Source organism: Pleurodeles waltl, chromosome 3_2 (assembly GCF_031143425.1).
Source record: "Pleurodeles waltl isolate 20211129_DDA chromosome 3_2, aPleWal1.hap1.20221129, whole genome shotgun sequence".
In the NCBI taxonomy this organism is placed as follows: Eukaryota; Metazoa; Chordata; class Amphibia; order Caudata; family Salamandridae; genus Pleurodeles; species Pleurodeles waltl.
In genome coordinates this window covers 92,476,480-92,498,445 of record NC_090441.1, presented here as the reverse complement: position 1 = coordinate 92,498,445, position 21,966 = coordinate 92,476,480, and the positions used below count along the sequence as shown (strand labels likewise).

The 21,966-nt window shown below is 48.2% G+C and overlaps 1 protein-coding gene across 1 annotated transcript in view; it reads right to left on the bottom strand.

Moving 5' to 3' along the window:
• Positions 1 to 21,966, bottom strand: part of ASL (argininosuccinate lyase) — a 201,960-nt gene that overhangs the window by 127,501 nt on the left and 52,493 nt on the right. The window contains exons 4-5 of the mRNA XM_069226880.1: positions 8,801 to 8,884; positions 5,615 to 5,671 (exon numbers count right to left, since the gene is read on the bottom strand). Coding sequence (XP_069082981.1) covers positions 5,615 to 5,671; positions 8,801 to 8,884 — 141 coding nt within the window. The remainder of the gene's footprint in view (positions 1 to 5,614; positions 5,672 to 8,800; positions 8,885 to 21,966) is intronic.

The window sequence follows — 21,966 nt, the reverse complement described above, 5'->3', positions numbered from 1 at the left end:
TGCCACATCGGGATTAACGGCAAGCATGGAGGAGGAACGGTGCGGCCCTAAATACATTTCAGCCAGCAGCATCCGGACACTCATCTGCGGCGTCTCCTGAGGCACACCGGGTTCAGGGGCAGAGAACCATGTGTAGATAAAAAAGACGCAAGACCCCCTCTCCCCCCAGACACTCCCCACAGAGGGCCGAGCCAACTCAAGGGCCACTGTAGCTGGGCAGCAGCAAATTATAGTTCAAAATTAGGTGCACCAAGCCCACCCTCCTGCAAGGTGTTACACAGCCCATCTAAAGCCACCAAGCGTCTGCTTCTGATCCAGGTTAATCCACGAGTAGCGATTTAAGATCAGCAAAGAAGCACGAAGGGGGCACAAGTGGGAGGGCCAATAAGTAATACAAGAAGCAGAGTAATATTAGCATATTTGAGATGGTCACACGTCCTACCAGCGAGTCAGAGATTCCAGAATGAGAGTGATCCACGTGCAGAACAAAGGGCCCTATAAATTCCCTTCCAGAAGGTCCATATCTGAGTGATAGATCTGTATTCCTCTACTTATATGTGCTGCACTGCTGTTGCAGATGCACAACCTGAAGAGCGCCTCTCTCGGGTTCAGAGACCGGTCGGAGGAGGAATAGACAGGACTTTGCCCAGCTGACCTGGAGACCAGGCTTAATTCTAAATTCCTCTAGCAGTGACATCACTACTGGCAGCTCAACGTCGAGATCCTGTAACTATATCAGCGCATCGGGCGCATTTGACAATATCATGCAGTACCTCCCATGCACTCTAACTCCCCATTGCTCTGCCTGCATACGTAGCTGGCAGGCCAGTGGCTTCACGGTCAGGGCAAAGAGTAAAGAGGATAACGGGCAGCCCGGGTGCCCCTACATACATCAAAGACATCAGAGACGTACTTGCCCATCTTGACTCTAGCACTGGGGTACCCACAGAGGGTCTTTAGCCACCGCAAGTAGCCCATTCCAACCCGCATGACCTCGAGTGTAGCAAACAGGTACCGCCCACCCTAAGGTGTCAAAGGCTTTTTCCAGTGTCAAGAGACATTGCCACTGGAACCCCAGTGGTGTCCAGATCCACTCGGAGTAGCCATAACAAGCAATGGATGTTAAGAAAAGTGCTGCATCCCGGGATAAAGCCTGACTGATTGTCATGCACAAGAGTGCCAAGCAGTGGCAACAGTCTATTCACAAGTACTTTCCATAAAATTTTACAGTCCAAATTTAACAGGGAAAGCAGATGGTATGAGCGTACATCCAAGAAGTCGCGGTCCAGCTTGGGAAGAACCACGATGAGAGCCTTGTGGAGTGCGTTGAGGAGGTACCCAACGTCATGGGCAGGACTGTAAACCTCTGATAGATTAGAGGTCAAGACACTGCTCTAGGTCGAGTAATATTCTATTGAGAGGCTGTTGGTACCTGGCATTTTGCCGTGCACTATCTGTGAAATGGCTAGATGTATCTCGCCCAGCTGAAAGGAAGCATCAAGATCAGCTATTTGAGCTGCATTCAGCACTGGAAGTGGCAGCTCTTGAAGATAGGTACGCAGGGCGGGTTCAGAAGGGCCTGGGACGGGCACGGAAAGAGAGCTACAGAAACCCACAAAGGTCGCATTAATGTCAGCCTGTTTCTGTGTCGAGGATCACGTGGTCGTGAGTCTGCAATGAGCCTATGGGGGGGGGGGGGGTCCCGAAATGGGGGATCAATGAGGGAGTACGTCTTCAACCGCCATCTCAGAATTTTGGGGTGGGAGCGGCCCATTGCAGGGAGGGCAGTAGTGGGCAATGATCAGAAAGTGTACATACGAGGAATTCTGTGTGCAGGGTTATGGTGACAAAAGGGTTGCTGCAAATAAATAAATCTATACTGGTATGTATGTTGTGTACAGGGGAATAAAAGGAGTACTCGCAATCTACTGGATGCTGAAGGCGCCACACATTACATGCTCCATGATAGGTCAACCAGTCTCCTAGGTGGGTAGACGTTCTGCGGCAGGGGAGGAACCGAGTGGTCCACATCCACATTAAGGTCACAATTGAAGTCACCCTCCCACAAGGTGGGGGTGTGCGGCTCGTGCAGCAAGGACAGTGCGAGTCCATCCATGTAGGCTGAATGACCTGCACTGGGGGTATAAACAGCCAACAATGCCAGGGGTCTAGCGACTAACTTTCAATTCACAACAACATACCTGCCATCAGGATCAGTCAGGCGGTTATTTGAAACAATGGGAACTGCTGTTACAACCCAAATTAGAACCCCCTGTGAAAAAAGGTGACATGTGGTGCCATAAACCTGCCCCTTCCATTTCGCATGCAGTTTAAGGAGTTTCATCTTGGTCAAATGTGTCTCCTGGAAGAGCGCCACCTGTATATGGCGTCACCTAAGATACGTGTGTACGCGATACAGCTTGGCCAAGGCAGTCAGACCTCGTACATTCCAGGTCATAAAGTTATAGCGGAGGGTCATGTGTGTGTTAGGTGAGGCCATGGAGACAATAACAAAGGGAGCAGGCCACAGCAAACAGGGTTATCCAACCCTGGGGTACTGTCAGCGAACACATCATTGCAGTTACTGCCCCAACCCCGCCAGTCAGAGGGCACATAGCGAAGCAAGGCAAAATTTGACGCAACACTGTCAATAGGTCCATTACAATATGCTAGGGCGTGGGTACGACGGTAGTAGATCATCAGGTAACTGGTACTACATATAGAGGTCCCCAATGATCCACATCCGCTTACCTCCCCGCCCCACCTCCACCTACACCTCTAGTAGTCCGCCAAAGCCCGCTCAGGTGAAGGCACATCCAGCTTAATCACAGGAGGAAACAACAGGAGGAATTCCCAAGTCATCAGCCGTGCAGGGCGTCACCAATGATCCCTGTAGAGACCACTGTATCATCACAGTCTGAGGCTGTATCAGTGGTATTCTCAGATGTCAAGGCATCAAAAGGGTTATGTAGATGGTGAAGAAAGCCCTTGACTTCTCGTATATGTTCACAGGCTGCTTCTGCAGAGGATGGAGAGGAGTGGGATTTGCAAGGTCTATGTCTCTATCGCGTGGTGCGAGTCAGTCCCCATGATCCTAGGTCAGGGCAGCATTTTCAACCGCCAAACCTTTATCGTGTTGCCAGGTCCAAGTGTCTTCAGGAGTCCAGAAAAAGTGGGTTCAATCACCATCTGGGATGCAAAGTTTAGCAGGGAACAGCAAGGCATAGGCAAATACTGATGTGCCCAGCTGAGTTTTCACCACCGTGTATGAGGCGCGCTGGCGTTGTACCTCCGCGGTGTAATCTGGATAGGTGGTAATTTCTGAGCTCTCAAAGCGGAGGGGATCTTTAGCACTGAAAAGCTGAAGAAGCAGCTCTCTATCACTATAACTGAGGAGTCAGGCGGTTGTGGATGTTTACCCAGTACATGGTGGGCCTATTCAATGGGGAAGAATTTCTTAAATCAGCCTGGCTAGTACCGTCTCAGAGAGCCCCTAGGAAAAGTTCCATACTGGGTCTCTTTATGATGATATGTATACTGTGGGATGTGCTTTTATGTTTTTTTTTGTATTACCGAAATAAAGCTAATTGGAATCGGGTCTCTCAGCATGTTCAGGGAAGCCTACGAAGCGCACATCATTGCATCTGGAGTGATTCTCTGTGTCTTCTGCTTTGCGCTGCAAGGATACAATGTCAGCCTTCATCTCTTGGTCCTGGGATTATAGGTCTTGTACTGTGGGACGTATGCTCGTCAAGGCGGATTCAGTGTCACACACCTGCTCAGCCAGTTTACGGTGATCCATGCACAGTAATCTGATGTCCAGGGACACTGAGTCAATTTTAGATTCAAGCACAGTCTTAATGTCCAGTATGGCCTGTAAGATGTGTTCAGAATGGATGGAATGCCGATCAAGGGTGTCCTCAAGGTGCCATTATGCACCATCTCCTTCCACGCCTACAGCATCAGGGGCCAGAGCCTGACACCGCCGTCAGAGCGGGAGTCTTGCACAGCTTGGGCTTCACCATGATGGGACGACCTCATAGGGCTGGTAGTAGGACAGGAGGTGGACTCACTCTCTCGCAGGCCAACCAATAATGTCTGAGTGCACAATGTGTCCAAGTCCAGGTGTGCACCACTGCAAGGAGGTGCCACCGACAGATGAAGGAGACGTGATGCTCAGCGCCCCACAGTGATGTCGCACACCAGGCTTGGGGAGGGGCTCTGCCTCAGGTCCAATCCACAAGGATGAGAGGCCTATGGAGCACTCGTTACAAGAAAACCGCCTGCTCAAAGATCAGTTTACCCAGATTGGCGCACTGCGACCTCCCCAGGTGTGCAATCCGGTTAGTTCTCCAGGAGAGCCAAGTATCCCAGGGGCAGTCCTGACAGAGTTGGCTAAGGTGTCCACACAGGTCAAAAAACAGGACATCAGCCAGTGGCAGTGTGGGGAAGGCATATCGAGGAGCTGGGGGGGGGAACCTCCCACAAATCAGGAACACGAGGAAGCCTCAAGGAGAGCCGACAGCAGACAACTGACCCGGCACCATTTAGGCATTTCAGAGGACACCTCGTCCCCAGCACACAGGGCCCTGCCAGGGAGAAGTGCAAAGATTCCATAGGGAGGTTGTCTCCATCTTAATGCAGCCTCAATCCTGCAGAAGTTCAATCAGTCCACTCTCTTGTGGCCCAGACTCACCCAAGGAAAAGTTCAACCGCAGCATATGCCACCTCAACGGGGCAGCCCACCACATCGCTGTATTGAGTAGGAGCAGCAATCACTTCAGAACGTTCTGCTCCTTTTATGAACTGTCACTGCTGCAGGCTGCTAAGATTCGGTCTCCTTCCTGCTGTAGCTGTCCGGTGCTGCAAGGGCGAGCGCACACTGCTGTTGTCCCATACCCCCCGATCAGGGGCATCCTGAGATCGTTGAAGGTGCTGCTGCCCTTGCGATGTCTTAATGTGGTCTGAGCTGCTTTCTCCGCAATGAGCCCCGTCTCGTCGGCTGCCGGGGCATGGACATACAACCCAAGTGGGTCCGCAGAACAGATGTGAGCAAAGAGGCCCTTCGCCCTGATTTCACATCAGGAGAGGGGGGCACAGAGGATGAGGAAATCACCTCTGCAATGTGGTCGGGCCGATGCACGACATTGCCTCATGTGACCCAGCAGTAAAGTCGGCGCAGTGAGCTCACCAGAGTCTACAGCTAACTTAATGGCTCCTGCTCTGAACAGCCCGCTGCCGAACAGCAACATTGTTCATAGTCAGGTGAGATGGGGAGGGCAATCCGGGGCCCCCAACAGTGCTGATGTGGTCAAAGGGACCCAAGATGTCTCTGGATAATGCCAGGCTCAGATGGAACTCAATGAAAGATGTCTGCCTTAGCTGCCATCTTGGCCTTGACCCCCTCCGAGTGCACTGAGTTTCTTAAATGCACTTTCATGCAGGCCTTGATTCCCTTCATTCATTGTTATTCAAATAAATAAGGTGGTGGCTTGCAAGGCACATTTTTTAGTTGTAATGAATGTTCTGTTAGCCACTTCCCATTTTAGATACCAAATATACATTTTACATGTAAAAAGCACAGTTGTAAAAAGTGCATAGGAATCAACTATACTTGATCATTCCTGCTCCGCCCCGTGTGCAGCTTTCCAGCGGCCTCACCAATCAGCTCCTGTTAAACAGATAATAATTTGTAGTAAGTTTTAACAATAATTTGTGTGTCATCACCACATTCATCCCCAGTGTGTGCATTCCTCTTCTGCTAACTTCATTTTAGGATTGCACGGTCTGACTCTCCATCCTCTTGACTCTCACTGGACTGTTCTCTCTTCAGCATGAGGCCCTGGTCCCTGAAACCCTGTCACACCAAGAAGGGCAACCAAATACCATATAGTCGTGCATCCATATTCTTATACTGAACAAAACAAAAACTTGCAAGCGCTGCTTACCACATATTAATTTTGCAGTGCCGAATCTCTTTTATAAAAATACCAAATCAAGAGCAATGTTTTAATATTAGTTATTTTAGTTTATAAGTATAATTGCAGTTGCAATTTACCAATTATTGTTTTTAGACGCACTGTACTAAAGGTATCAGTACTCAATTTACAGTACACTGGACTGATGTTTTAATCTGTTATTTTGTGAGTGTAGCTTTATTTTGGACCCAAAAAAAAAAGGATATAGCTCCAAAGTAAGATATTTTGATCATCCACACTGGCGGTCATAATGACAGTCCAATTGAATGATAAAAAAATATTTCATGTCTATGTGAGTTTCAATAGTGTTTAGCTGAAATTGAAGAAGAAATCATTTCTCCTGGGAGAAACTACCTGTTCTGATTCTTGAACGTGGTCAAAGTAAGTGTAACAGTAAATTTGAGTGTTCTTTCCTAGCCTATATTGTACCTTCCCATAAACACAACTATCTAAGACACTGTCCTCTCCACTCAGCTGTCCAAAAATAGTTATCATTAGCGTCTTCGTCCTAAACATTGTCTGTACTCTCCAATCTAAATTTACCACCACAACTCGCTACTTGTATTGTTAATTGTACACTACCTCATCTACAATACTGTTAACATAAGGAAATGTTTACATGGATGGAAAACTATCCCTGTAGTTCGATTGTACACTGCCTCCTCCATGATGGTGCTAAACAAAGACTTATTTTAATACAAAGCATTATGAACCCATGAGGTATGCTGTGCCTCAATGATGCATGCTAGCTCCCATCTTAACAACCATGTGCATTACGACAAACATTTGTTGTGAAGGCCCTGGCGATATTACGGGGCAGCAGCTGAAGTGGACTGGGGACATAAGTGATCCTTTGGCTAAATGAAAACTTCTCCCAGATAGAAGAGATTATCCTGAAGGCATCTAGAGCAGTGGTTCCCAACCTGTGGTCCAGGGACCCCTGGGGGTCCGCAAAGCCTACTCAGGGGGTCCGCGTGAGCCTAGAAAATTAAAAAATATTAACAAATATTGACAAATTAGGTACCCAGCTTCCAGTAATGACTCAGGCGGGGGTCCCCAGATTCTAAAGATGTTTCAGTGGGGGTCCCTGGGTTCCATTAATGTTAAAGTGGGGGTCCACAGAAATCAAAAGGTTGGGAACCACTGATCTAGAGTGTGGGATGTCTTTGCTTCTCCTGTGCAATGGATTCTAAAGCTTGGTACATTGGGATGTAGGAGGAATCTAGGATGTGGCTCCTTGAGAGTATGGGGCAAGGCCAAGAGCACTCGAGAATAAACTTCCTTGACCTGCTGTTAGAACCCAGCACCTTATTACTCTCTACAATTAGAGACAGCTGGTTTACAATACATAAAATTGCATAGAGGTAGTTATCAAAGAGTTATTGCCCACAAAGGCGTTCTAAGGAACATCAGTAAGAAGGAGAGTGAAGCTGGATTGTTGACAAGTAGATATCAACAATGAGTTTTTTCCCACTGAAGCCATCAGTGAAAGATCAATGAGAATGAGAGTGAAGCTCGATTGTTACTGGTTAGGCATCAACATCGATTGGTTGCCTGCGGACACCACAGACATGACAATTAGTGTGAAACTCGAAAGTTGATAGTTAGGGATGAAAAAAGAGTTGTGGCCCGCGGATACTGCAGGAAGTCAATGATAATTTATGTAAACCTGACTCTCTCTCACTTTAACTCACACACAGTCACGTTCACAGTGCTGGGATTTCACCAGCTCTGAACAGTATCTCTGATGGCCGACGCAGGCACCTTCATGCACCTGTGTCAGCAATCAAACGATGTCACTAGCTGCCTCAGTTTGTTGGTGGACTAGAAGGGGGTCTGCATTTTATTTTTATTATACCAAAAATGAATAATTACTCACTCTTGAAAGAATAAAATGGACCACAAAACAAGGAGGGTGTAGTGTAGCTGTGGAGCCCATAAAGGAGAGCTGCCACTGCTTCAGGGACACCTGTCCATCAAACAAATCCATCCACTCAATCATTCACCTTTTCACTTATCCACCCCCTCCTTTCATTTATCCATTCAGTCATCCATCCATCCATCCATCCATCCTTTCGCTCATCCATCCACCCTTTCGCTTCATCTATCCATCCTTTCACCCCATCCATCATCTTCCCTTTGGCTCATCCATCTATCCACCCTTTCTATCAGCCATCCATCCTTACACCCATACGTCCACTTCGTCCCATCCAGCCACTCATACACCCCTCCATTTACCCTTTCACTGAGCCATCCTTTCTTTCACTGAGGTGTTCTGTGGGATGTCAATGAGAGTGAAGCTTGATTATTGATGGTAAGGTATCAACAATAAGTTGTTGTTGTTGGAGGTGTTCCGTGAGAGTGATACTCGAGTGTTCAATGATTTCAAGAAGAATGCCGAAACTGAACATATCAGGCTGTTGCCACCTACCCATATGCAGCTGTATGTTCTGTGTGTCGTTTTCTGTTTCACCCTAAAAGCATAGCAGACTGGCCAGGTTGCCCCTGTTGCCAAGTGACAGACAGCTGCCTCTCTTAATGATGCTGGCAACTCCTAATGAGGAACAGAAGGTTCTTAAGAGGCATCAGAGGTCCGGCTGCAAACAATGGAGGTGAGCCTCTCAGGATGTGGCTCGGCAGAGCTCATTTTCTGCGGCAGCTGAAGCCATTTTTTAATTGCTGCTGGTTCTCTATTATGTATAGTTAAAAGGAGGACACACACACATAGATCTGAAATGTAGGGAATTATACTACATGCTCATCAGTGGTCCTGAAGACCTTCCGTAAGTATGACCCACTCAAAATCCACATTCTCAACCTACCTTTAACCGACGTTCATTGGCTGTATGGATATCCTCGTCGCCTTTGGTCACCACAAATGTTCCTTTGGACCATTCTTCAGAGATCTGCAAACATCAAAAGTGGAAGTCACATCACTAGAGACTTTTGCATGTATGTGTGTTTTCCTGTAGGATGTGGTAAATATTTTCAATGCCCAAACATTACAATAATTCAGTCCATCTGCTTGCTCTTCCTATGCTAATTTCCATTAATCTAATTACGCAAAATTACAGCAGAATTACACACGATTCTGTAGAATTATGCAAGGAGTGTAACCTAGCACTGGCAGTTATTGTTTAGCACAAAATACTCCCTCTCTGACTCTCACAGAACCAAGTAAGCATTGCGGATCCGAGGATGTATTAGGCACAAGGAAAATAGTGCTAAATGCAACAGAACATAAACAGGAGCAGCCGCTCATACTTGCTAAGTTTGTTGTTCCTGTGCTTCTTGTGGTAGGATTTTTCTGCCACATTATTAATCATTACATGAATGGCAGAATGTTTGCTAATTTCACATCAAAAGAGTAACATGAAATTACCAAATTACTCGGATTACTCTAGCATAATCAAAATGTAGCCAAGGCCTACGGAAAACAAATACACCAATTTTATTTAGAAGTACAGAGAGTCAAAGGCTGAGAGATAACATAATTGGAATGAGGGGTCCACTGACGGGGCCTTCATTATCAGGAAGGGAACTGAGGCAAATCTTTCACCTCTGGGGGACTGATTTAACTTCAGGGTGTCTCCAAATTTAGCATGGATCCTTCACCAAACACCGCAACAGCAAGGTGACGCTGGGAGTGCGCTGGATCTCTGTAGTTAGCGGGTTAGGACAGTGAGACCAAACAGGTCGAGGGCGTCAGCCTGCTGAATCGAGCAGGATTTATCTGCGGGCGGTGCAGGAGGAGCTCTAAACACAGGGCTAGGGCAGGAGCGGCGGGGAACAGAAAGAGATGAGGAAGTAAAGAAAAGTTATTGGGAAGGCAAGGCAACAGGTGTTTAATGGCTTTCTTTGTATCTGTTCTTTAAATGTTATCGGTGATCATTTTATTTAAAATATCAACCTAGATTCCGAACAATTCAGCTTTTAGAATGTACAAAGGTGGCAGGATTTTATATTGCACTGGTGCAATAGAAAGGGGACAGAACCCATATCCCAGAACTGCTCTAGCTAGAATTGTTTAAATGGGGGAAGAAGTAGACTAAGTTGCATGGGTCCGGAATTGAGATAAAATATCAGATCTCCCAAAATGGGCAATCAGGGATGAATGGCTCTGTCAGTTCTCTTGTGTGCAAAACAACTGGGAAGCCGAAGGCTTGAAACTGTTCACAGCATGTGACGGAAAACATAATGAATTCCTTCCGAGGTAAACCCAAAACCTGTCAGAATATCAGCACAACGCCGATCTTCATAAGCAACCATTATCTTTCCTTCCAATTAATCTTTTCTGTTGCTCAACAAATCATTGCAGTGTTCACATTGTTAATGATTTCCATATCTGGCTTAGGCCAGTATGATGCCCCAGCCAAATGATGCAATAGCCACAAAAATCTTTCAAAACTCTTCCAATGTCCATGATAGGAGTAAGGTCAAATTAGTTCGAGAACATGTTAATTTACAGTGCTGCGAGGTGTGTCGCTGTAATCCATGGATTGACTCCGCTAGGGTCACTTCACTGCTTATACAATTTGAATAAACTCTGGGAGCACCACCTTTCTGGCACTTTTATTAATACTGAATGCATCAGCCTCACAGGCACTGAAATTCAATGAAACTAAGCAGAATGGTGCTCATTAAGTAGCATGCACTTTTCTGTACCACCCGACGTATTATACTCCTAATATCAGAACTGATAAAATACCTCATTCCCGGCTCCGTGATTACCCTTGCGGAAGATGACTGATCTCCATCTGCTCTTCGTGCTTCCCTGACATTCTATGCTTAAGACCCAACTCGATATATTCACCTGGCGCCCTTCAACAGGTAGAGGGTCCACAGTCTTTACGCAAGTCAGAAGTCAGGGGCACTTAACTTTTATGGCATGGCGACTGACCTTTAACTGTTATTAAAACACTGTTTTAATACCCATTTATGTCTTGAGTCTATACCCAGCATATGCCCTTTATATTTTAAACTCCAACATACCGGTGTATGTTTGTGATGGATAGTGTGGAAATGTAAAATACACAAACTTGTAGTAAGTAATGGAATTGTAACCTTCTTGAGCCTTGTTTTCTTGCTCAGGCTAACATTGCCCACAGGAAGTACCAGTCTCTGACGTAGATCTGCCTTTCATCTTGGCTCCTGAGGTGTGTAAAGTCAACATGAACTTGCTCAGCTGAAAAATGTTTACTTTTTATGGTCTGGCTTGACAGCACAGCAGTCGCTGGACAATTATGTAATCATCACTAGAGAGGGGTCTGGCTTGAGAGCCAAGACTACAAGTTTTGATTGGGCAGAAGTTGCATGCTTCCACAAACATTGCCCTACATGCAGCTTTCATCATTGTGTTTATTCATACAGCTGGCTGAGGCAGGACTTTCAGGGGCACACACATGACATTGGAATGTTAATAAAGTGTCTTTGATAACTAGATAATTGATGTTGTTTTTCTCTGGCAGCAGCGCAGATGAGAGGACGGCAGTCATTAACCTACATGGATTTTTAAGACCAGGCTTGACAGTGCAACTGTCACCTGACCCTTTAACCTACACCAATATTATTCTGCAGTCCTTTGCTTCCACATAAATATTTATCTGGCCCCATGTTATTTACTTGTAATGCTTCACATTATCATACAACATTCCTTTAAAGCCAGATCTATTGGCATTGCCACTGCTTGTTTGTTACTATCAGCTCAGCTGAGCACCTGCTTGTGTTTATTGTAAGAAATTACCATGCAGCTACTACTAGAAACCTGTGCACATTAGGGTATCCATGTGAGTCCAGCCTTCTTTCTACAAAATTGACTTCTGACCTTTGCCGGGAGAACCTCTGGCTGTCTGACTCTGTGAATCAAAAGGCTAATAATTTTTCTTCTGCTGATAATCCCCTTCCGGCTCCAGCTGGTGCTGACAGTTACATACCGAGCTGCTACAGAGAGAGATAATTAGATTGGCCAGATCCCAGGCACACAAAAGCCCTTTGTTTCCCTCCAAGAGAAAGGACATTACTGGAAGGTGCAGTGCCAACAAGTGAAGTGAAATAGGTGCATCAAGCGGCTGGTTGAAACAAGAAACAATTCCAGTTTTGGATTCCACTGGCTCCCCAAGCATCATCCCATCACTGCCATCTGTCAGGGCAGCAAGCACACCTGGAGGACTGCAAATGAACTAACAGTGCGCGTGAGCTACCATCACAAACAAATCACTCTTATCCTATTGAACCTGTGCCAAAAGTATGATCCAGTTAGAAGCGCTACCATTGAGTACAAAGAAACAGGGCTGAGTAATAGTAGACAGCCATACAAGTGGTGCTGTGGACCAGTTACACCCTTGACACATCCTGGTGCTATTGCACCCGCTGCACTAATGAAAGCTACACCACTGTTTTGATTCCAAGTTGCACCAAACAGTTAAGGTAATTTTATGAAGGCTCTGGAGGAGATGTGGTCTCGTGCCTTAGAAGCCGACATTGGAGGATGCAGAGCTCGTGAGGACAACAGGAGTTATCTGCAGCTTTTTTCACATTTATAGGCAACACACCATATGATTTACACACACCTTTGCAGGGGGTGTAATAGACTGCTCCAAAACTGCAGATTTTACCACACTGTCAAGGGTCACTAATTCTCCACAGTAGAAAAATCACATATATGCTTGTGAGAAAGGGTGTGCTGAGGAAACAAAACATTGGGTGCACAGGCAGCAAATATAATTGATTCACAAAAGAAAGAGGACTGTTCCACACTGAAAAATGTAAATTAGAATTCATATGCCTGAAGAAATAAGATCAGTTCTAAACATTTTGCCAGGATAAGACTTGATGTTCAACACTGTTAATTTGCTAACAAATGACAAATCAGGTAGTTTCTGCCAGACAAATGTGACAGGAGCACTGATGCCAGAACATGCTAGGAGGCAGCCATGACATTCCAATGTACAATCGGTAATGCATTCAATTGTTGTTCAAATATTCTACGCTACAGTCACCGGGTGCTAATAATTCTAGTGTACGATTGTGCTACACGTTTTCAGAATGTTGCTCACCCTATCAGCGTGCCAAGGGCTCAGCTGAAATGTGCCAGACATCTGCTCTTGTACCGCTCTGTCAGGGATTAGATGCTCAAACAAGGCAGCGAGTGTTACATTCTGCCAAGAGTCTGCTCACTGTGTACAGGAGCTTGCTGAGTAGTCTCAGATGTCGGAAATGTTGCACAGAATGGTAGGACCGGTGCAGATTATTAATTATCCTTGGGCTACTGACCCTACAGGCTATGGCTTCAGCTACAGATCTATACTGTAATAATGTCCAAGTACGTAAAGCAAATACTAATCTGCCAGTGTCACCGCTGTCCCCACGGTATGTAAATCGCACACTGCTATGTCATTGTCCACATTGCTCTACATCACAAGGCAAGCCTAGGAAGGGCCTTTCTCAGGATTTGCTCCAAGGACTCTTGACTGTGACCCAGGGCTGTGACATTATCTGTCCTGGCCCAAGAGCCCTTGCATGACTGCCCTGATGATCACCCTGACTGCCCTCCCACTCACCCTCTGAGCTTCACCTCGCAGAGGAGCCTATGGCCTGGGCAGCCTCTGGTGAAGCGTGTCCATGGTAAAGGATGTCTGTAGATGCCCATTAAAGCTGGCATCCCTACCACCACAAATCCCCACGACACTCCTTCCAACCACAGAACCTGAAAAAGGGTCTACTGAAAGACCCACAAAAGAACAGCCCTCAGCTGCCCCCTTCACTTATTAATGGTAATCTACTGTATTCACTAAATTATACTTAAACCCATCCTACAACTCCAACATATCAAACAGCATGACTGCATCACATTGTGGGCCACTGTGCCATTCACTCATCCTAATGGAGTCCCGATAATAAACCGCATGAATCACGCTTTCTTCACAACCCCCTTAGTAGGGATGAATTCTCCAAAACTTCTGTACAAATAATTCCCTAGGGATGGGTAAATCACTACGGCAAGTAATAATCGCATTAGGGAAGGGAATTTCACAAATACATTCTATGAACGGGAAAACTGCCTTCCTCCGGAAAAGAATAACTGAGTGGCCCTCGTAAATGGAAGTATTTTATCATAAGGGACTTTGCATACAGAATACTGCTCTACACGGAGACCAAAGCATTAATCCTTGTTTCCTTACAAATCCCCTTGAGTAGAGCTCACACATACTGAGCGTGCTCCATTTAAACCTCACATTTCAGATGGATGAAGGAGTAAAAACAGATGCTTTTTGTTCCCAGTCCTCTCCTATTTATTAAATGAAGGATGTTAAAAAATAAGTGACATTCACACGACGCGCTAACGAATCAGTAATACTGGCGAGCAGTGTTAACACCCTTCATGAAGTTCTGAAACAGATGGCTGAACACTCCAACAATCTAGAAAATAAATAACCTGAAGGGAAAGTCCTCAGCAAGAGGCTCATGGACTTTCATGATAAACAGGTTTAAAAAAAGCATAGGAGTCTACAATTACGCACATGCTGCTGTATGGGACTGGATGTCTTCTCTGCTCAATTTTCTATCTCTAAACCTCATCGAGGGCAAGAATACAATTCTACTACTGGTAAACGTGCAGTGACTCAAGCCCTGGCACTCAATGATGACAGAGTGCGCATTGCCTTTAGTGCAGCTGCGTCCAACTTATGGCCGGGTATCGCCAAACACCACTCATCACCCCCACCCGCGCAACATTAAATTAAAGTTTAGATGCACTTCGCTGTGGGATTAGGGGGTCGTAAACCCCCGGCCGTTTTTTCATTAACAAAATATTGTTAATCGCGGGCCGGGGAGCCTGCCGCGCAATCCCCCCGCCCCCCCCCATCGCCCCCCCGACCCTCACCCCCCACGTTCCTCGGCCCAGCGCCGTCGCCTTAAGCAGGGCCCCCCTGATTGAGGTGGCCCCCGTACACAGGTTCAGAAATGTCTAATTCATGCCAGATTTTCAGAATAACCACTGAATATGTTAAATGAATTCAACAGAGTATGACATGTATCTATCACAAAAAACTGGAATGGGTCATGCCTTTCTGGACTTACATTGGACACTAGAAATTTAAACCATATGGTGCCATTCCTAAGACTGGTGTTCCATGAAGAATGCAACTATTGGTACTCTGTGTCATTTATTGTCAATGGTCCTAAATGATAAAGGAAATTTTCAATATTCAGAGTGAGGAAAAATGGTCCAACTATCCATCTAAAAACTTAAATGAGGGGCGTGTCCAAGATGGCGGAGCGCTAGGACGGATCCTTTAGCGCTCCGCCGCCTCGATCAGCATAAGCGCCGCGCGGCCTGCCTGGGGGAAGCCTGGAGGCTCCCCCGAGCTGTGAAGCACCCTCGGGGCACTCGCCGTTCGGCGGCGACCCGGACCGGGTTTCGGCGGCTCCCGCGGGAGAGCAGGGCTCGGCCTTGGTGCTGGGGCGTGGTCGCGGCTCGGCAGAGGAGGCGGCCTGGGCTGCAGGATGTGCTCTCCTCCGGCGGCCTTTGGAGTTTGGCGCCGGGGGGGCAGGAGGGCCCGGGGGCTTGCTTCGGGCCCCTGAACAGTGGATTTGTGTCGCGGGTGCTGGCCCTCGGCTGACTGGGCGCCCTGGAGGAGTGGGGGCCCCGGCCTGTGCCTTTGGCTCGGGGGCCCAGGGCTGGAGCTCCTAGCTGCGGACTGGCTGATTGAGGCCTGGTGGAGCGCGGGACCCTGACGGAGGCTGAGGGCCCGGTGGCAGGCCCTGCATTGCTGCTCGCGACTGATGGACTCCTGAACAAGTTTGCGAGCAGTGACTCCTGTCGTCTGGGCCAGGTGCGGTCCCTAAAGGGGAGGCAGCAGCGGAGCGGCATTGGACGGAGACTTTGGGGGCCCTGTGGGACTGAGCTGGAGAGTCGTGATCAGGTCTTTGCGAAATGGCGATGGCAAAATCAAAACGCAAGCGCTCAGTGAGGGACATGCTTGCCGGAACGCGCCTGACATCGGGGACTGCGCCGGAGGAGGTGTCTGGGACGAGGGCCCCAGAGAGGCAGGCGGAGATGGACTCAGAGGAGAGCTCTCCGGTCACGAAGGGCTTTTTGACCTCCCTGTTTGATTCGCTCCGGGGCGACATTCAGGAGCTACGCAGGGACATCTCACAGAAGGTGAGGGAGCTGCGAGGTGAGGTTTCCTCTTTGGGTGAACGTGTGTCACAGCTAGAAGATAATGAGATCCCTCGTGGCGAGGAGGGGGCGGGACTGCAGCAAGAGGTAGTCCGCCTCCGTGAGCAGCAGGACCTCCTCCAGATGGCGGTTGAGGACTTGAAAAACTGGTAGAGGCGACAAAATATTCGTATTAGAGGGGCCCCGGTTGGCGCGGAAAAGGAGGACATCGGAGCCTACGTGGTGGACTTGTTCCGCTCCTTGCTGGGCCCGGAGGAGACGCAGGAGGTCGTCCTGGATCGGGTCCATTGGGTTGGGCGTGCTGGGGGCCCCGGAGGTCGCCCCCCAGACATTCTAGCTTGCCTCCATAACTTTGTTCTTAAAGAAAAGATTCTACAGCGGGCCCGCAATCTTCAGCACGTAGCCTTTCGAGGGCATGATCTACAGCTATTCCACGATCTATCTGTGCGGACCCTGCAGAGGCAGAGAGAATTCAAACCGATCACGGATCACTTGAGAGCGCATAACGTGTCGTATTCCTGGGGCCGCCCGTTCCGCTTGGTCTTCTGCTGGGAGGAGCAGCTTCGGCAGGTGAAATCCATCCCGGAGGCTAGCCGTTTCTTGGGCCTGGAGGATATAGGCCGAGAGGCCTGTGAGAAGGCGGCTCTTCCGTCGGGGGGTCTCCCTCGTTGGTGGAGAAAAGAGAAGAGAATGAAGGTGCAGCGCCCAACGGCCTCGGAGCTGAGATCGGAGAGAGAATCCGCCTTGAACAATGTGGCCACCGGAACATCGTCCTAAGAGGAGGCTCGGGGGTGTCTGGGTTTGCTTTGGGCAGCGCTGCTAACAGCATGCTGACTGTCGGAAAGGGTCGGGCGGCGGAGGCGATGGACCTGGTTACTTGGCATGGGTGGATATACTGCCCCGTGGAGACTTTACCTCGTGGAGTTCAATGATCGAGGACTATTGTGTTGTAGGCACCTGTTGTGCTTGCTAGTTATTTGTTGCTGGGTTTCCCTGTGATACTGGCTCTCTGTGGTGACACTCCTGGCTCCTGGACCTGGGGGTTTTAAGTGGTCTAGAGTTCTATGTGGGGGTGGTCCCCTGGTGCTATTCTGCTCCTTTGCTTGATCCCCTCCGCATGGGTTATGACCATTAAATGTATAAGCTTAAATGTCAGGGGGCTCAATAACCCCACCAAGAGGCTTGCCATCCTGTCTGCCTTGGAGGGATCTGCGAGTCATATATGTCTCCTCCAGGAGATGCACCTGGTCCATAAGGACACCTATCGTATGCGAAGTGGTTCCCCAGGCAGTTTTGGTCTTCTCTACCATCAAAGCATGCAGGGGTGGCGATACTCCTCTCGCGCTCCTTCCCTGGGGAAGTGGTATCACAATTGCATGAGGTCCCGGGGAGGCTTTTAGCCATGAGGTTTAGATTGGGCGGTTTTTCTTTTACGATCGTTTCACTATACGCGCCTAATTCCCAACAAGAAACCTTCCTAAGACAAGTTTTGACTCCGTTGCTCCAATCCCCGGATGGAGCCGTATTGCTGGAGGGCGACTTTAATATGGTGATGGACGGGGATCTGGACCGATCAGGCCAACGGTATGGGCAGACAGGGTCTTTGTCGCATGCTGGTCGGCAGTGGCTGAGTGAGTGTGGCCTGGTGGATGTGTGGAGGAGTGCGCACCCCTCGTTGAGGGACTATTCCTTTTATTCATCGGCAACCAAAACATATGCTTGGTTGGACCTTTTCCTGGCAACTCAGGAGCTTCTCCCCCCGGTTAGAAATTCAGCGATTGAGCCATGGGCCCTGTCGGATCATGCCCCAGTTTCAGTTGAGATTCACATGGACGTGGTGCGGGTGGGTACACCGGGGTGGCGACTCATGGACTCGATGCTCCAGAACAATTGAACAGTAGAGGCGATCCGAAGGGCAATTATCGAATATCTTAGGTTTAACGATGATGGGGCCATAAGTACTGCAACATTGTGGGAGGCACTGAAGGCTGTTCTGAGGGGTGAGGTGATGTCGCTTTCTTCTAGGGACAATAGGGCAAGGAGACAACTTAGGGAGGAGCTAGAGCAGCGAGTGAGGGTTTTGGAGCGTTCACATAAACATACTGGTGCTCCTAGAATATGGCATGAGCTCGAGAAATTGAGGAAGCAGCTGAGGAGGCTGGACTGGGACAGGGCAGAATATGCGGTAATCCGCCTTAAACAAAAGTATTATTTAGGAAGTAACAAGTGCGGGAGGCTGCTGGCACATAGGTTGAGAGCGCAGCGGGCAGCGTCACTGATAAAAATGGTCCGCTCCCCCTCGGGAGCAGAAGCCCATATGAGCGATCAAACAGCAGAGGCCTTTGCGGAATTTTATGAAGGCCTATATAGGGCTGAGGAGCCTGGCGTCTCAACACCAGAATCTTTTTTACAGGATATAGCTATTACTTCCTTGACAGTAAAAGAGGCAAACTCGTTAGACCGACCTATAAGGGCAGAGGAGGTTATATCGGCAATTGCTAGACTGCAGACTGGGAAGTCACCTGGCCCTGACGGTTTTTCTGCGCTTTTTTATAAAAACCTTCTGTGTGGAACTCGCACCCGTCCTAGTGCGACTCTTTAATTCCTTTCGTCAAACGGGCACCCTCACGTCTAGCATGTTGGATGCCACTATCGTGGTTATCCCGAAACCGGGGAAGGACCCTGGGGAGTGCACCTCCTACAGGCTGATTTCCCTCCTGAATATCGGTATCTTGGCACACCGCCTCAATTATTATATGCCGGGCCTGGTGGATCCTGATCAGGCAGGGTTTATACCGCACAGGCAGTGTAGCGATAATACCAAGAGATTGCTCCATCTACTGGATAAAACGGAGCGCTCTCATAGGGAAGCGCTCTTTCTGTCTATTGATGCCAAAAAGGCGTTCAACAGGGTTTCCTGGCCGTACCTGTTTGAGGTGCTTGAGCGCTTCGGACTGGGTCCGGGCTTTATGGCATGGATTCGCTGCATTTATCAGGCGCCTCGAGCAGCGGTGCGAGTTAATGGGATGCTCTCTTTGCCCTTTGCAGTCCAGAGGGGGACTAGGCAGGGCTGTCCGCTCTCGCCCCTCCTGTTCGCGCTTTACATGGAGCCTATGGCACAGAGGCTCCGGGACAAACCACGGATTATGGGTGTGAGATTTGGAGGGGACGAGCATCTAATATCTTTATACGCGGATGACGTCATCCTTACCTTGGCGGAGCCTATGACCTCGCTGCCGGAGCTAATGGATGTCTTAGAGGAATTTGGTTGGGTCTCGGGGTTCCGAATTAACATGCTAAAGTTGCAGGCTATGGGCAAGTTTATCAGTGCTGAGCATGAACGGGACCTGATGGCCCGATTCCATTTCATATGGTCTCCCTCGGGGCTCCCATACCTGGGCATGGAGTTGGGTTCCACAGTTGCCCGCACGGTGTCGTTGAATTACGCGAAATTGACCCGGGAGGTGCAGCGCGACCTAGAGACATGGGGGAGACTTAAATTGTCCTGGCTGGGTAGAGTGTCAGCAGTTAAGATGACCATCATACCGCGTATATTGTATTTGTTTCAAACGCTTCCTCTGGAGCCTCCGCCACGAACGTTAGCGACCCTCCAATCGGCGGTTCTAAGATTCATATGGGAGGGGAAGGCGGCGCGACTACCTCGACTGGTACTGTATCGTCCTAAGCGGCAGGGTGGGTTGGCGGTCCCCTGCCTCCTTCGGTATTTTCAAGCTTCACAATTGCGTTTCCTCTTGGAATGGAGCCGTCCGTCTTCCGAGAAGCATTGGTGTTTCATGGATCAGGCGGTGGCCGGCTCTCACATATGGAAGGAACCCTGGCTTAGGCGTCGTCATAGAGCATGAGGGCTGTACATATCCCCGGTCACGGAGGTTTCGATGAGGGTGTGGGACTGGGTCGCTGGCAGAGGGGGCTTGACGACCTTTCCGTCCCCAATGACCCCCCTATGTGCGAATCCCGATTTTGGTCCACGACTACAGCCGGAAGCATTACGTCAATGGTATGAGGGAGGTTGTAAAAGGGTGGGATACTTATTTGATGAGCAGGGAGTTATCCCCTTTGACCAGCTTAGGGAGACATATGGTTTGACCGAGGCGGATAGGATGATGTACTATCAAATTCGACATTGGGCCCTGCAACCAGCCAATAGAGCATTAATTGACAGGCCGTTAACACCGTTTGAAAAATGTATTCTCACGAAAAAGGGTGATAAGCGAGTGGTTTCTGAACTCTATGCCCTCTTGCGGGGGGAGGCCCTCCTGCCCAAGACTAAGGGTCAACTGAGATGGGAGAAGGAGTTGGGGAGAGAGTTATCGGAGGATGAGTGGGAGAGTGTTTTTAATAGAGCGCACCACACAGCTTATAACGCAGCAGGTACAGAGACAGCTTATAAAATGGCCACCTCCTGGTATTACACCCCAACAAGGATACATGCTTGGGATCCCACTAAATCCAGTCTATGTTGGAAGGGGTGTGGGGGTGGGGGGGGTGGAGGGTTGCTTGTGCATTTATTATGGCACTGTCCCAAGCTACACCGGTACTGGAAATATATACTGGACACTGTTGACATGGCTTTTGACACTCAGATTCCCCGATTCCCTGCATACATTTTGCTGGGCCTTCCCAACCCTATCACCTTTCCTTTGAGGTCACTGAGGGGACGACAGATGGCTTTAGCTTTAAATGCCGCAATACAATTGTTGCTCTCCGGTTGGGGGTCTGAGCAGATCCCGACAACGACTTCATGGTTACATAAGCTCTGGTTTATCCTCGCTATGGAAAAGCTTACCCTGGCCTCGCTGCATGGGAGTGGGGACTTTAAAGAACTCTGGCAACCATACTTGCGTATTCTATCTGGGGAGTTTTCTGAATTGACATGCCCAACCTATTTGAGAGTCTTGAATTTGACTTGAGTATAGAGAGCGAACTTTAAAGGGGAGGTCCACACATGACCAAGATTATATTGTAAAGGAGCCTGAGATTGTCTGATTTTTGCACTAATAGCCAGTCGTGGGGAAATACTGTTGTATTTTGTATTTAATAGTTTTTGTTTTTTTCTTATTGTTTCGCATGAAGTAAGCTAACTATGAGCCTAATGGCACACCGAGATGTGGTTTGTATGCAATGTTTTATACTTGGAAATTAATAAACAGATTTGATCTATAAAAACTTAAATGAGGCAAACTGCAAATTGAACAATGCTTCTAAAAAAAGGAACTGGGGCCAAATGTAGATAGGTTTGACTTTGCGATTACCAAATCTTTTAGATTCACTATTTGGTAATCACAAAAACCCATGCACCAATGTGTGTTTAACACACTGTGTGAGTCACATTGGGATGCAAATAGACCTACCTCATTATTATTCTTGAGGTAGGTCTTGCTTTGCGACCCATTGTGGATCACAAAAATCATAGGGATGGTGGCCTGCTGGGGTCAGCAGACTACCATGTCTGTGATTGGTTTTAAATAATGCATTTTTTTTAAATGCAGCCTGTTTTCCTTAACCCCTTCACTGCCACGTCTTTTCCCCCTCAGGTGCAAGGCCTTTTTTTTGGCTATTTGGAACAGTTCGCGCTTAGACCCTCATAACGTTTTGTCCACATACATAAGCTACCTATGCCAAATTTACGTCCTTTTTACCCAACATACTAGGGATTCTAGAGGTACCCAAAGTTTGTGGGTTCCCCTGAAGGAGACTCCTTCCAGTTAGTGACAGAAATAGGTGTGAAACCAATGCTGGATCCCGGAAAGCTAAACAGTTCTGAAAAGTAGACAAAATTCTGAATTC